At 42.3% G+C, this 15897-nt stretch overlaps 2 protein-coding genes across 12 annotated transcripts in view; one reads left to right on the top strand and one right to left on the bottom strand.

Moving 5' to 3' along the window:
• Positions 1-10264, top strand: part of cacnb2a (calcium channel, voltage-dependent, beta 2a) — a 32733-nt gene extending 22469 nt beyond the window's left edge. For 2 of the 9 annotated variants that reach the window (XM_086066134.1, XM_086066135.1), the window contains exons 3-14: positions 557-676; positions 2203-2325; positions 2406-2542; positions 2743-2819; positions 2891-3024; positions 3506-3586; positions 4460-4518; positions 4941-5050; positions 5810-5961; positions 7017-7112; positions 7211-7381; positions 8476-10262. In XM_086066134.1, coding sequence (XP_085922260.1) covers positions 557-676; positions 2203-2325; positions 2406-2542; positions 2743-2819; positions 2891-3024; positions 3506-3586; positions 4460-4518; positions 4941-5050; positions 5810-5961; positions 7017-7112; positions 7211-7381; positions 8476-9153 — 1938 coding nt within the window. In that variant the 3' untranslated portion in view covers positions 9154-10262. Of the gene's footprint in view, positions 1-556; positions 677-2202; positions 2326-2405; positions 2543-2742; positions 2820-2890; positions 3025-3181; positions 3202-3505; positions 3587-4459; positions 4519-4940; positions 5051-5809; positions 5962-7016; positions 7113-7210; positions 7382-8475 lie in introns of all 9 variants that reach the window. The other 7 variants (XM_086066137.1, XM_086066133.1, XM_086066132.1 and 4 more) reach the window with 6 other exon arrangements.
• A 1148-nt stretch (positions 10265-11412) lies between these two features.
• Positions 11413-15848, bottom strand: nsun6 (NOP2/Sun RNA methyltransferase 6). Of its 3 annotated transcripts, none has more exons than XM_086066141.1 (11): positions 15400-15848; positions 15009-15164; positions 14668-14750; positions 14320-14426; positions 14066-14219; positions 13577-13658; positions 13316-13435; positions 13081-13225; positions 12715-12860; positions 12468-12593; positions 11413-12394 (listed from the first exon to the last, which is right to left on the bottom strand). In XM_086066141.1, the coding sequence occupies exons 1-11, from the start codon at positions 15472-15474 to the stop codon at positions 12218-12220; spliced, it is 1371 nt and encodes a 456-aa protein (XP_085922267.1). In that variant the 5' UTR covers positions 15475-15848; the 3' UTR covers positions 11413-12217. The 3 variants fall into 3 exon arrangements, with proteins under 3 accessions (XP_085922267.1, XP_085922269.1, XP_085922268.1); XM_086066143.1 differs by having other exon boundaries at positions 13155-13225; XM_086066142.1 differs by having other exon boundaries at positions 14668-14747.
• Positions 15849-15897: the final 49 nt, after the last annotated feature.

Genomic DNA, 15897 nt, shown 5'->3' with positions numbered 1-15897 from the left:
TTCTATTTTAAATGTTTAAGTGTCCCAAAGACATATTTATACGTTTTTTATGGTTTTTTATTTATTTATGCTAGAGCATTTGATGCAGCCTCTCAACGGCAAATAATGGTGGAAGCAATGGTAGTTATTACAAAAACGGCCAGCAGGTAGCAGCAGAGCAAAAGAGATCAACCAGGGCCATGTTGAAAAAAAAGCTAATTTACTCACAATTCTAAATAGATTTGTGAGTAATGATGAAACTTAGCTATATTCTAATGCTATTTGCTGTAAAATGGAAACAGAAATAGCCTTTTTTTCCTGATGAAAGAATCTTTCTAATCTTTCTTTTGGTAGGTTCCGTGTTTTTATAGCAATAGAACACAATATTCAGTGGGCCTTGCAAAATCTGTCAAAATCCAGTAAAACAGAGTGAAGAAGGTTGCTTCAGTGAAAATGGCAATGAAACTAAGAGTCTGCATATTCTAGGAGATTGGGATTTATTTATTTTTAAAGCAAAACAAAGATGCTTGTCTGGAGAATGAATAAATTCAAAAAAGTCTGTTGTGTGCGTCGACAGGGTTCGGCCGATTCCTACACCAGCCGTCCATCAGACTCTGATGTGTCTCTGGAGGAGGACAAGGAGGCAGTGCGCAGAGAGGCAGAGGCGCAAGCTCAGGCACAGCTTGACAAGGCAAAGGTACTCCGCCCGACACGGCTGACGGCAGCAGCCGTACCCGAAGCGCTACCATAGGAACCGGACGACACACATCTGGCTTCGTCATACAATCGTTCCTCATAACAGAATGATATCCGATTTCTGTACTCGCATTTAGAATGCAGCAAAGTAGTCAACCCCACACGCGTTAAAATAATTGCTGGAAGGAAAGAGGAAGACTTTGTTTTTGTTGTTTTGACAATAACGTGTCTGGTGTTGAACTTAACACCCCATTGCTGAATCAGTCGCAAAATCGTAAAGTTATATTTTCGATTCACTCAGCAGAGTGCAGACCTCCGCCAGAGCCAAAACAAATTTGGATCTGCATCAATTTGCACATCTCAATAACGACTCGCCACCTGCGTATGCCAGAATTTTGCCATTAGAATCGGCTAAGGTAATTAAGGAAAGTGTTGCAGGAGGAAAAGTCTCTATCTCGCAATTTGAGCCACTTTTTTTTTTTTCTAGATCTGTTGCAAAATGGAATTGGTGGAACCGTGTGGGAGGTGCGCAGCGTTAATCATAAGCTGTGCTTTGTGCTCTGGGAGGGATCAAGTTACAGTCCCGCCTTGAGAAACAAGCGGGCCGTCATTCCGCCAATATATATTTTTGCTTTGACTTGCAAGCACAAACTCAAGATACGAGCAAATAATGAGCATTTCATCCCCCCCCCCCAAAAAAAAGAAGTAATGAATGGTGCTCAAGGCCTCAAGCGTGAAACATTGCTCACAAACGTGAAGCGTATCGATCTTCGAGGCAGCGTGGCGGACGCTCTGCGTCGCGGCAGCGGAAACCCATCGAAGCCGTCAGTGACGCTTTGTCACTTGAGACGCTTCTGCTTGCAGGAACACACGACGTAAAGAAAAAGGCGCCGTCGTCTCGTTTGTCGCCCGCACAAATAACGCTTGCGCTCCATGGAATGTGCAGGATGTGGTGTCGTCCTACAATTTGATCCATCCAAGAGATTATCTGTAGGTGCTGCTTTTTTGGTTAGCAACAGCAAGTCAAATGGTCCCAGCAGCTGAGGTTTCCGTGCGCTCCTTTGAATTTTGTCTTCACCTGTATTTTTTTTTTTGTATCCCCCTGCTATGCATCACCCCCCCCCCCCCACACACACACACACAATATACCTTCACTTGCAGTCATGTGACCAAGGACACTCTGTCCTGATAATGCACAGAATGGGATGGTCTTTTCAATGACGGAGACCGGGTTTCTGCATCCTGGGAGCGTTTCGAAGATATATTACAGCGAATACATTCCAGACCTGCTGTTGATGAAAATATGCAATATGGAGAGGCCATTACAAAAGACATTTTTAAAAAATAAGTCACAGCTCACCTGTTTTGCACATTTGGTCTCATTTTGTTGGCAATGCGAGCCCGAGGGCAGACGCCAATTCCAGTCGACAGCAGAGGGCGGCGTAAGGCCAATTCTGGGATGTAGATGAAAACGGATTCATTCTGCAAATGTAATGTTGATTGATGGTTCATTTTCTCTCCCCGCAGACAAAACCAGTTGCGTTTGCCGTCCGCACAAACGTCAACTACAGCCCCAGTTACGACGACGATGTCCCCGTACCCGGCATGGCGCTCTCCTTCGAGGCCAAAGACTTCCTCCACGTCAAAGAGGTGACAAAACCCCCATCGCGACGCTTCGCCTCTCCCGGCGAAGCGTATCAGCTGAAGATCTTTGCGTTGATTTGTCGTAGAAATTCAACAACGACTGGTGGATAGGACGCCTGGTGAAGGAAGGCTGCGAGATCGGTTTCATTCCCAGTCCGGTGAAGCTGGAAAACACTCGAGTCCTCCAAGAGCAGAGAGCCAAACAGGGCAGGTTCCATTCCAGGTATAAAAACAAACAAAGGTAGCAGATGGTCGCGCCGACATTGCCAAGATTGCTCGTCATCCAAATAACTCCCAAAAAAAAATTTTTTTTTTTTTTTTAAACAATCTTTAATTTATCTCGAGGACCTTGAAAAAAATGACGACATCAATCACAATTGCCCTTATTTTTTTACGCAAGTGTCATTTCCATCTTGTTTCTAGCAAACTGGGAGCAAACTCCTCCTCCAGCTTAGGCGACGTGGTTTCCAACTCCCGCAAGTCTACTCCTCCGTCGTCTGGTAAGTGTCACGCCAAAGGCGGACTGACATTCCGTTTGATTGTCCCCATAATTCTTAACCGCCGTTGACAGCCGTTGACATAGACGCCGCGGGCTCAGACCCGGACGACAATGAGCCGCCGGTCATCCTGCGCTCCCCCCGATGCGGCGCAAACACTGTCACGTCCCCTTTAGCAAAAGAGAAACGAATGCCCTTTTTTAAGAAGGTAAACTGGACGGCGGCGGGCCTTCTTGCTCTTTCGCGTTCGTCCGCCCAGCGAACGCCGCCGCGTCTTCTCGTCCTCCGCCGAGCACCGCGAGCATGCGCGTTTCTTCTTCTTCTTAACCTTTTTCTCCTTCTCTCTCTCTCTGTGCTTACCGCAGCCAAGCAGAAGCAAAAGTCGGTAAGTCGCGCCTCAGCCTTCCGACTGGCTTATTCGCAAACGTACTCTACATGTGTGAATATAACATTCCGGTGTATATTATGATGATGTGTGAACTTGCGCACCCTGAGCTTTCACGCCATCTTTTTTTTCCTTGTTCACTGATTTCTGGCCAAAGCTTCCAACGACATTCTCGTCATGAAATGAGCTCACTTATGAAATTAATTGTTCTCATTGACATGCCTTTGCGCTGCTGCTGTTGTTGTTGTTGTGCAAACACAAGAAACCAAATAAGCTTTTAATTGCTATGCTTCCATCCCTAAAGACGGAACACATTCCTCCATACGATGTTGTGCCTTCCATGCGGCCCGTGGTTCTGGTTGGACCGTCACTGAAGGGCTACGAGGTGCGTTCAAGCACGTGCTGTGAAAATACGGTCTTATAATAGAGCACTCATTACGGAAATTAGACGGTCAGTAAACTGCAGCAGATTTCATCATTTCCGCAACGCAGCGCAGCATGACGATTTATGAGAGCAGCTCGCGAGCGTACATTTATGGCCCTCGAAGATGACGTATAGACCGATAACGGCGCCGATATTGGCCATCTTGACGAATATCGGTATCGGCCGCCGATATAAAGTCAATCGAAAACCATTTTTTATTTATTTACATTTTCAGTTAACTTCATAAGAGATTCTGCTGACCCCCGGGAACCTTCTGAACCTTTTGTTTTTGTTTGGCATTGAAACAAAGAAATTTGAAAGTTTAAGATTTCAGGGTTTTGTTTTTTTTTCGGAAATGTTTTTTTACTACAGAAAATTATAGACAGCTATGTTTAACTTTCCATTTAACTTTTTAAGACGTACTGATAACCTTGGGAGGTGAACATTTTGTTAGAAATTTAAAAGGATGTTTACTGTCTAAAATATATATTTTTTAAACTTCTGAAAGTCTGAGAAATTGTTCAATAAACATGCTTTAAGACATGACAACAAAGTCGAGATTGGCATTTGTATTTTTAAAAAAATTGACGCCAGTTTCCCCCCCTTTTTTTTACTAAAAATGAATATCGACATCAAATATCGGTTATCGGTTTCCTTGACTACTAATAATCGGCATTGGTGTCAGCCCTGAAAAACCATACTGGTCTATTTCTAAATTATACCGTATATATAAAAGTGACAGACATTGGATTTTTTTTTTTAAAAATCCCTAAAAAGAAAATTCCCTGCAAAATTTTCATTTAAAGCTTCTTTTCTTTTCTTTTCTGCTTCCAGGTGACCGACATGATGCAAAAAGCACTGTTTGACTTCTTGAAGCACCGATTTGAGGGACGGTAAGTTCTCATCCTGCTTCCTTCCTCATTCCTCCTCCCCCACCTCCCCCAGGGGAGTAAGTAACAAGTTGGCCCGGGGAGACGCGAGTGTGTCGCTGCTTTAAATAGGCATGTCCTTAATAGGCCATAGTGGACTTCTTTGAGGCCGAGCGGGATTCTGCTTTTTCAACGTGGACTCGTCTGAGGGAAGGGGACACACATCTTCTTCACATACGGACACACACACACATAAATGCGCATACACACAATTTCACAGGTACCACATCCGCTCACCATTTACATATTGAAAGAGACGATTAACTGCGGGTGCGCCATCTGTTTGAGCATCACATGTACATTTTGTCATGACGTGACACTAAGGAACAAAACGGGGCCGTTTGTCTCGTCCTCGTCTCACTCGGCGCTTTCGTTCTTGGCCGCAGAATCTCCATCACTCGCGTCACGGCGGACATCTCGCTCGCCAAGCGCTCCGTCCTCAACCATCCCAGCAAGCACGCCATCATCGAGCGCTCCAACACGCGCTCCAACTTGGGTAAGTCCGCTCTTTGTTCTTTGTGTACCATTTTCTCTCATTTTCATCTTTTAAAATCGGCCTGTTTTTGCCAATTGTGTTGGTTTTTTTTATTTGTTTTTACACATTAACGTATTGCAACATAGGATAATTATAATAATGTTTAAACACTCCCCCAGCCCCCCAAAAATCATTAAAAAAGCAAAATGTTTTATTTTTTTGCTATTTTTTCTCTCTATTGTAAAGTTAAACAAATACTAACTAACTAACTAACTAACTAAGGACACAGTATTGAAAAACAGTCAACTGTTCTGGCTCTAATTCATATCTTTATTGTAAGCGTTGCGGTACCAAAACGTTTTTATCAGTTATAAAAAATATTATTTAGCCAAATAAAGGGCTGCTCGATTATGGAAAAAAATAATAATAATCACAATTATTTTGGTAATAATTCAAATCACGATTATTCAAACGATTATTTTTTGGGCACAAAACAAGAAAATGTTTAAACATTTAGAAATACTGAGACAACAAACACTATAATTATGTAAGTTCCTTTTCAACCAAACAAGATTTATTAAACAAAAAGGAACTTCAGAAGTCGTGATATAACTTTTGTCCAAACGACAAACTTCTCGCTCCGAAGTTTTCTTTTTGTCGCCAGAGCGAGGGCACGCCAGCTGGTTGGCTTGTGTAACGCGCACGTGATTCACTCTGAGCCGCCACCTTCCTTCATCCCCGAATGTCCTTCAAATATTTTTCAATTGTCCCCCTTTTCAGCTGAGGTGCAGCGAGAGAGGGAGCGCATTTTTGAGCTAGCGCGGACGCTGCAACTTGTCATCTTGGACGCAGACACCATCAACCACCCGTCGCAGCTGGGCAAGACGTCCCTCGCCCCCATTATCGTCTACGTCAAGATCACCTCGCCCAAGGTGAGAGTTGCTCAAAAGAAGACAGCCATCTTGGTATCCTGTATATTTATATTGTGTAGATATGGAAGCTGCTGCTCATCTGTAAGAGACGACAAAGGGCATCCATAGGTCAATCGGCGGCTGCCGAGCCATAAGCATGCGGGGGGGGGGGGGGGGGGGGTCAACTCTACTTTTAAATTGAATAATTGAATGAATGAATAACATCGTCACATTTGATTTGGATTTTTCTTTCCTTCTTTTTTTTTCGATGTAGAGAGAACATCATTTTACGAAACATTTTAACGTGACTGATAACAAATGAAACCAAAAATGATTCAAGATGAATATTTTGTGTGATAGCAAATATTAAAATTTATTTTTTGGGTTAATAATTCAATTTAACATTACATTATTGATCAAATAGTTCATATTTAAAGCTACTGAACGCAGAATATTCCATTTCGAATCGCTACTGCCACCTGCTGACGAAAAATGGAACTGCACATACCGTTCTTCACATACACACCGCGCACATTAAGTCACATCCGCAGACGGGGCGCGGGAAATTCTAACCCGAATCCAGTCTGAAAACTATTGGCCAGAGGCTTGCAGGAGTACCCATTGTGAACAGCTAAATTGTTAATCTACTAATTAGAAGGCATTATTTATATTATATTTACACATTGAATAATAAATTAGTTAATGTATACATACTTCATTTTATTTCAATGCATTTATGTATTTAAATCATAAAATATTAAAATTAATTTGCTGCTAAATATGAAAGTGAAAAGAAGTGAAATATTTTTATCTGAATGTTTTGAAATGTAAAGCTGTTACTTTAAACATGTTTTCATTTTGATTTAAATACTAAATAATTTGAATGAAAATCTGTTAAATATCTAGTACATATTTTAATCTTTTGAAATATTTCAGCATTGTAGATTAGCATATTAAATATGTATTTTTATTTTCTGTATACAATTTTGGTGTGTGGTTTTCAAGTATTCTTTTCTCAAATGTGATTGGTCTGGCCATACAATTGAGTACAGCCCACCATGGCGTGTTGCCTTCAGGTGCTGCAGAGACTCATCAAGTCGCGAGGCAAGTCTCAGGCCAAACACCTCAACGTCCAGATGGTGGCCGCCGACAAGCTGGCGCAGTGCCCGCCCGTAAGCCACCACAGTGGACCTCAAACCGTCACACTCGTTAGTTGTTTACTAACATGATTTTTTTCCCCCAATATGCTTTTCCTCTTGGCCGTCCTCAGGAGATGTTTGACATCATCCTGGACGAGAACCAGCTGGAGGACGCGTGCGAGCACATGGCCGACTACCTGGAAGCCTATTGGAAGAGCACTCACCCCAACAGCTGCGACGCCCCCGACCCGCTGCTGACCAAGATGCCCGCCGCCGCCTTGCCCTCCTCCTCCGGCGTGCAGGTACCAAACATCACAGCGTATCAATTTCGTCAATGCCATCGAAGCTTTTGAACACGAGCTATTCATACTTTTGTGATGAGCTCAGACTATATAATATAGTACCACAAAAAAAAATTTTTTTTAATAATGCCGCCCAATAATGACAAATTTATAGCAAAATATATATTATTCATAATGTAACAAATACTTAAATAAAAATTTAGAATTGAAAATTAAAACAAAACAATATTACGAACTGAAAACGAAACGCGCTATTTCTCCCAGCCAGTCAAAAAGGAACATGACAAATTAATCACATTCTAAAATTTTTATTATGATTACGCGCTGCTTTTTTAGAGCATCTTGTAAAATTGAAATAATTACTATTTAAATTAATGTTAGTAATTTAACTCATTTGCTCCCAAAAACATATAAATACGTTCTATTTTTTCCTTCTTTTTTTTTTTTTTTTTTATGCGAGAGCATTCAGAAGGCTTTGATGCAGCCTCTCAACTGCATAGAATGGTTGAAGAAATGGTAGTTCTTACACAAATGGCCAGCAGGTGGCAGCACAGCAAAAGAGATCAACCAGGGTCATGTTGGGGAAAAAAAGCTCATTTACTCACATTTCTAAATAGATTTGTGAATAATGATGAAACTTAGCTTTATTCTAATGCTAATTTCTGCAAAACAGAAACAGATAGAAATATACTTTTTTCCTGATGAAAGAAGAGACTCTAATCTTTTGTTTGGTAGGTTCCATGTTTTTATAGCAATAGAACACAATGTTCGGTGGGCCTTGCAAAATCAGTCAAAATCCAGTAAAGGCGAGTAAAGGTGATTGCTTCAGTCAGTCAGGCTGGGAGTGAATGAGTTAATCAAAAAAAAATATTAACATTAAAACAAAGTAAATTAGAACTTATTTGAAAATATTTATCTATATAATGAGCGCAAAATTCACATTGTTATTGTTTTTTGAAACAACAGAAAAACAATACTTTGGACTATATGACATTGGACCAATCAAAAAGCAAAAATACGAGACAAATCCATAACAAAATGCAGCAAATATTCCAACATTATTGGTTGACTAATATATCCTTGTGTACCATCAGGGTGGCGGTGCAGAGCATCGAACAGACAAGGCGTTAGTGGAGCGGAAAGGCTCCAGAGACGACCACCACCACCACCACCATCAAAACCAGAACCAGAACCAGGCAGACGGCGAGGAGGAGGACGCCGCCGACGAGGAGGAGGAGGAGCGCCCTCTGAGGACCGAGTCGTCCAGGAGAGGTCCGCCTCACTCCCAGCACCGCTCTTCTTCCACCAGGACTGAGCACCACAACCACCACCGGCATCACCACCACCACCATCACCACCGGAGCAGGGGCCTCCCCCGGCAGGAGACGCTGGACTCGGAGAGCCCCGAGAGCCGGGAAAGCAAGGACGCCGCTTACGTGGAGCCTCACACTCAGCTCCTCCACCAGCAGCAGCAGCAGCAGCAGCAGCAGGACGCCGACCAGGAAGAGGTGGAGGAGGAAGAGGAGGAGGAAGAGGAGGACTTAGGGGAGCCCCAGCAAGCCCACCGGGACCACAACCATCACCATCATCACCATCACCATCGCTCCAAAGAACGCGAGCAGGACCACAATGAACGCAACAAGCAGCGCACTCACCACCATCACCACCAACAACAGAGGCCGGCGCGGGACCACCACCACCACTACGACAGAGAGCCCAAAAAGAGGGCCGACGCGGGGGAATGGGCCCGAGACTCGTACATCCCCCAGTAGACCACGTTTTTACTGCCCCCCTCCCCAATGAGGAACCGTTTTCCTCCCTCCTGTTGTGCTGCTACACCTCCAAACCACAGCATCCTATTTATATCCACTTCCTTCCGGTTTTTCATGGCAGCGTTTCTATGATGTAGATTCAAACATACAGTGGATAGAAAAAGTCTACACACCCCTGTTCAGATGACAGGTTTTGTCATAATGGAAAAAAAAAATCTATAAGACCTACTTTTTCCACCATTAATATCAGGAAGGTCAACTAGAACAGCTGAACTTTATTCAGAGTAAATCAGAGGCACTTCAAATGTTGTTGACATTGGTTTGATTTTCAGGAAAAGTTTCAGGAAAGCCGACTAGAACATCTGAACTTTATTTAGAGTGAATAAGAGTGACTTTAATTGATGGCGGGTGTGTGCTGACACCCATCTAACATGAATATGAATGTCATTGGTTCGTTTTGAACACAACCACATCCCTAATTATAACTTGGACAAACACATAATTTAAAATAAAAAAAAATAAAAAAACTTTCTCTCTTGCAAAATGTGTATTTTAAATGTTGGATTTTTTAAATTATTTATCTATTTACCTGGCGTTTGAACAGGGGTGTGTAGACTTTTTATTCCTACGTACACGTGTATCTATGCATAGATCATTATGGATATGCATGAATGTTCACAAATATGCATATTTGATAAAAAAAAAAAAAAGCATGACTTTTTTTGTTCATGTACTGAGCTGTGCTCTTTTATTATTTCTTTCCTATTTTGACCCGAAACTACTTAAAAGGATGTTGTTGTTTTTTCTTTCAGACGTCCTTCCCGAATTAATCGGTCAAGTGAGTCGTCGTGTTTGTGTTTGCAGAAAGTCCTTTGCTTGGCGTTTTTATAGCTTTGGGGAAAACAGTAAGTCTGACACCTCCTTCTTATTACATGAGGAAATAGAGAACAGTGCAGATCAGGGGTGGGCAAAAATGTTGTGGCAGATGAGCCAGGCCATTTGGAGATGTGCTCAAAAATGTGCATGGAATATATTACACTTTTTTCCCTCCATTTTATAGTCAGTTGAAATGGTTTATTTGACCAAAATGTTTTGTTTTATTAATTATAATTATACTAGTAAAATTATTTCTTAAAATTATTATTTATTTATTTTATTGAATGTAATTATAATTAATCAGCCAATTATGTAAATAATGTAATGTAAGAAAAATACAAAATAATTTGACTAATAATTTTATTTGAGCAACAAACAAAAACTAAACAAAAAAATGAATAAATTCATTTTAATTAACCAATTTAGGAAAACAAAAAAAGAAAAAGCTAAATGAATGAAGCAAATATATTACAGGACTCTTGGTTATATAACATATATATGCTGTATTTTGCCCACTCCTGGTGTTATATGGAAATAATACACTAAATTCATGTTTGATGTAGTACAGCTTTAGAAGCATTTTTGTTTGAAATTAGCGGAAGCTCAAAGTCTCAAATTTGTCCTGATTGTTGAAATGTGTACACACTCCGCATCACATGATCATCACTCAGGGGGAAAGCTCAAATTGCAGATAAAATATGCACACCAACAAAAAAAATTGCCTACATTGGTAGCAGTGCTGGTTTTTAAATGTGTTTTAAAGGCTCTTAGAATAGTTGCGTTGCTCTTTGGCTGCCATGTCTATAAATAGTTTTTTTCTTCTTCTTCTTCCCCCCTCGCTCTTAAAACGCTACTGAAAAATTGAGGTAGGCTCTCAAGGCCGTCGTCAAGGCAACGTCACTACCCAAAGGGGGGGGATGAGTCTAAAATAGGCTCGGTGCGGAGCGCAACGGTGTTTTTCTGGGAATCCTGCCAGCGAGACAAACATCCAGCAATTAGCCTCGAGATGAGCGAAATCCATTTTCACTAGCGCCGATGAATTGTTAATACCTCTCGTGACCCCGCCACTTCCTGGTCTGCGCGCGCCGAGTAGGAATCCAGCATCGCCGAGGCAACGGTGTCGTCAGCGTTGCCGTGGCAACGCCGCTGCATTCGCCCTCTACCTCAGTGTTTATGCGGCGTTATCCCTTCATTGCCTGCTGAAAGGCGGTGGGCTCGACATTGTTGACATGACAAAGCAATTTTTTTAACATTGCTATTTTTTTCTTTTTTAATAAACAGCGTTATAGTTTCAACATTAGCGCTTAAAAAAAAAAAACAGTAGTCATTGTAATTAAAACTTTGAAAGCATGTCGTGTACCGCAGTAAACGTGGACCACCTGCCACCAGATCCTAAATTTTATTTTTCAAATCAATTATCAATTTTGTTTCAGCGTTAACACTAAATAAAACAAAAACATTGCATTAGCTGTACATTTGGTGATGAAAATATACAGTATATAAAAAAAAGGTTGTTTGAAAATAGTGCTACCATTTCCATAAAAATAACTCAAGCAGCTGAAAACGCTAGCAAAGTGGATATAAAGTCTACACACCCTTGCTCAAATGCAATTCTTTGTGGTACCAAAAAAATGAGACCAAGATGAATCATCTCAAAACTTTTCCCACCTTTGAGAACTAAAATCTGTAGAAGTCAATTAAACATAAATAAATACTTCCGTCAAGTAAAAACTGCAATTATGTGGTTGCATAAGTGTACACACCCTCTGATAGCTGGGGATGTAGGTGTGCTCAGAATTAACCAACGGCATTAAGTCACCTGCTACCATTTATGAACCCTAAATAAAATGCAGGTGTTCTTGTAGGCTTTTCCTGACAAATCGTATAGCACAAGCTCTTCAACCCTGAAATATAGTTTTTCCCACTTGAGCTCACATTCGTGATGAAAAAAAGTTTTTCCATGACTTACCCTGGTCTAATATTTTTGTCACAAAAATCTTGCATTTGAATAGAGGGGCTAGTGGGGGGAAAAAGTAACAAAATAAAAGTCAATTTTTGTTTCGTGCAAAAGGATGGATGATTTTCAGATGATTATTTTTTACATGGTGACATCTCCATCTACTGGCCTGTCATGCGTATTACAGCATATTCAGTCATGTTATTCCTGAGCATTCCCACAGGCAGCAAATCATTTTTTCTGGAACTTGGCAATAAAGAACCCGATAGTGTCGCCGTCGGCCCTGCTGGCGAGGGGCGTCGCCGCAGTGGCCCCCCAGCTCAACTCTGGTCGGAACCTCTGGAGGAGGCTGAGCTGCTCCGGGGTCAGCCCCGCGCCCGGCATGCCTTCGCCCCCCACGTGAGGCTCCTGGAGAGGCGAGCCAATCAATGAAGGGGAAAGAGAAAAAAAAAATCCGTGTTTGTGTCATTGATCATCTTACCTGAGGCAACAGTGTGAGTCCGGGAAAGGTGCGAAGGGCCCAGGCTACCTGCTCCTCGTTCTCCGCCAGTGTCAGTGTGCACGTGCTGTACACCAGGATGCCGCCGCGCTTTAAGGCGCGCAACGCCTGCAAGTACAAAACACGCATCTTTAAAAAAACTGATCGTTCCCTGTAATGATGAATGTTTGTAAGTGTGACTCTACTGCCACCCAGTGGGGAAAAATAGAGTTAAGTATACTGTCCGTACAGCATGGAAGAGGCTTCTTTGCAGGGGTGGGTAGGAGCAAATCTCCTTCAGACTCCAGGTGTTCGCCATGTTTGGCCTCTGGCCGAGGCCGCTGCAGGGCGCGTCCAAAAGCACGCGGTCGAAACTTTCTGGAGGGAAGGGCGGCCCTGGAGACGAACAATAAATAAACACAAAAAAAATGACAACCTTAGTTTTAATAATTGGTGTATGAAATTGGATTAATTTAAAAAATATATTCTGAAGTCATAGTCCTATAAAAAGTTAAGCACAAAATAATTAAATATAATTTTGTTTTTTGTTTTTTTTGCTGAAAGGGTTATAACACGCAACATGCTAGTACCAATTGGTGTGAGGCGATGATGTCACCTTCTGCATTAATGTTGATGTCATCGCTTACGACTTTGGTGCTGTTGAAGCAAAACACTTTCACGCTACCCAACTGCAGTTTTTCAGCATTCTGGCGAATCAGCTCCATCTTGTTTCGGATCCTGTCCAAGGCCACCACTTCACCCTGAGGACAAAATATAAATATATATATATTTTTTTTTATACAAAATATAAAATGAAGTATTGGTGGTATTGACATCATCTTGCAGTGTACCCGATCCTCCATGAGGGCGGCGATGTGGCACGTTTTCCCACCCGGGGCGGCGCACATGTCCAGGATGCGCTCTCCGGGACGTGGACCCAGAACGTGGCCCACGACCACAGATGGAAGGTTCTGGCGTAAAACAACAAACTTTTATGACAATACTGCTCTCCAATATTTGGAAACGCCATAAGATGGTCCCCCAAAAAAGTCAAAGAAAACTGAAAAAATGTGCACGTGCTGATGTGCAGGAAATACATTTTCAGATTTTACCTGTAAGAAGGCCAGGTGAGGTAAGACTCCATCGAAGGAGGGACTCCAGTAAAGGGGCTCCGTCATACGCACGCCGACGCCCCTGGAAACGCAAGAGACGCGATTTCAAATCAGGAAATGTGTGAATATTTCAAATGTATTATCCCACCGGTTAATTTACAATGTGCAAGTATTACTTTCATCCACTTGGGGTCGCCGTACTCGCATTTAACCATTTAATCTGACTGCGTGTATGAGGTTTTAAAAAGGCGGGGCCTCGCCTGGTGAGTGACGTTCGAGTCAGCAAATGAGATTGTGCAGTTGACGGTGCAATTTAAAAACATTTGTTGGCAGTTTTTAGGAAGCTTGAATGGAAATTGAGAAAGATTTGCGATGCATTAAAGCTACCGAACGTAGAATATTCCATTTCGAATCGCTACTGCCACCTGCTGACGAAAAATGAAACTGCACATACACACCAATAATGTGATCGAAAACACTTTGAACTACCTGATGGTTTCTCCCGTGCCGAAAATGCCGACGTGATCTTTTTCGGCCACGCCGTTGCCCACAAATGTCTTCTTCCCGTGGAAGCTGAACGCACCCCGGGTGCATTTTCCCTCCACGTCGGAAAACACCGACACGGCGTCCCCCACCTTCATGGCTGCAACACAAACAAATGCTGCACTCACTCGGGGTTTTGAACACTCAAAATACAAAAAAACACTGAATTGTGGAAGTGTTTTTTTTTTGCCTGTATTTACACTTTGGACACGCGAGTATTCCGGGGATAAAGACGTGAGCGCCCCTCAGCACGGCGTTGCCGCACTGAGCACCCGCCACCACCTCGGAGCTGAGCTGCTGCACACATCTAGAAAAGGAAAATAAATAAATAAAAACAGCCTTCGTGTAACATTTCTTACTTTTACAATAAAAATTGACAAGGACAATATTCTCAAATTTGCTTTAAATGGCTATTTCTATGAAAATAAAACTGCTAGATTAAAAATAACCCAAAGTGAGTAAAAAGAAAAAACAATATATTTGACCCAGCAGTAAAGGTGAACTTTTTTTTAATTTTTTTTTATTTAAGCAGCACTGCAGTCTCGTACCTCGGTCCGACCACAGGGATCAGAAGCACATCCGGAACGCTTGGATGGGGGACGATCTCCGGCTCCTCCGATCCACTCTTCTGCTAACTCCCGACGTCAACAAACATAAACATGACATATTTGCTGATGATGCAGATCAAACTTTTTCTTGTCTTTACAGAACTCCTTCTCCGCCAGCCAATAGAGGCTCTTCTTGCACGAGGGAAAAACAAAGTTTGACTGCCCTTTTCTATTCTTTTAAGAGCAGTAGAAAAAAAAAAAGGTAGGTTGCACAAAAGGCAGCTGTTACTCTCAGTATCTTAAATGAGGCAGCAATGGCAGTGAATGAGTGTTAATCTCACCTTCTTTAGCTCCTCGCCCAGTTTGCGTCTGATCTCTTCCAGCGGCGCCAGGTGGACGCTGGCCCGGACGCAGGAGTAAGACGGAGGGTGCGACAGGCAGGCGAGAAGCGCCTGGAAATGGCGCTCGGCTTCCTGATGGCCAATGGACGCCAACAACTTGCAAAAACAGACTTTCATTTCATTACAAAATAATGTCTACAAAAACACCACACAAAACATCATATTGTTAACATTGGACATGCAAGTTTAAAAAAAAGTTTTTTTTGCAGTTTACAAAAACCTATCAAGACTTCTCATGATTAAGGTCACAGTGAAACGATACCACATTGGGATAATCATGATTTATTCCACTGCCATGACAGAAAATTTGCATATTCTCATCAAAACGTACCTCCTTGTTTAAGAACACTCCCTTCAGGTAATCGGCGACCTCCGGCAACAGAGAAATCTTTGGAAAGACCGACATTTGGTCTGTTTTCGTCGCGATTTTGACGTTAGTAATGACCCAACAGTGTACACGGTTACAAAGTATTGAGCAAATTGTAATTCTCTCTAATTGCTTCCGCAGTTAAAGTCATACTCTAGACACACATCGTGAAGAATAATCCATGCCTCTCTAATAATGCGTCAACTTGTCCACCATAGGTCGTGGGTTTGATCCAGTGTGACCACGTCGAACCGGGTTCAGCGAACCCCCAGTTGCTCCTGATGCTGCGTCATCAGTAGGTGAATGAGTAGTCGAATGTAAAGTGGTTTGAGGGTCTCGTAAGGTGGAAAAGCGCTATATAAATAAAGTACCATTCCCCGCAATATGTTTGCATGTGCATCGTCGATTCGGCACAGTGCCACTTCCGTAAACGTCACCGTCGAGAGTCACGTGTGATGTACA

This window comes from Leptonotus elevatus, chromosome 21, assembly GCF_054856555.1.
Source record: "Leptonotus elevatus isolate MCC_2025b chromosome 21, RoL_Lele_1.0, whole genome shotgun sequence".
NCBI lineage: Eukaryota > Metazoa > Chordata > Actinopteri > Syngnathiformes > Syngnathidae > Leptonotus > Leptonotus elevatus.
This window is presented reverse-complemented; position numbering and strand designations above follow the sequence as displayed.

What these genes read in the sequence shown, in the direction of transcription:
- nsun6 (XM_086066141.1), bottom strand. Translation starts at nt 15,474, where the DNA reads ATGTCGGTCTTTCCAAAGATTTCTCTGTTGCCGGAGGTCGCCGATTAC. An exon ending in GGCACGGGAGAAACCATCAG is followed by an intron (nt 13,659 to 14,065) that starts GTAGTTCAAAGT and finishes TTGCGTTTCCAG; the next exon opens with GGGCGTCGGCGTGCGTATGA. An exon ending in AAAGAAGCCTCTTCCATGCT is followed by an intron (nt 12,594 to 12,714) that starts GTACGGACAGTA and finishes TTGTACTTGCAG; the next exon opens with GCGTTGCGCGCCTTAAAGCG.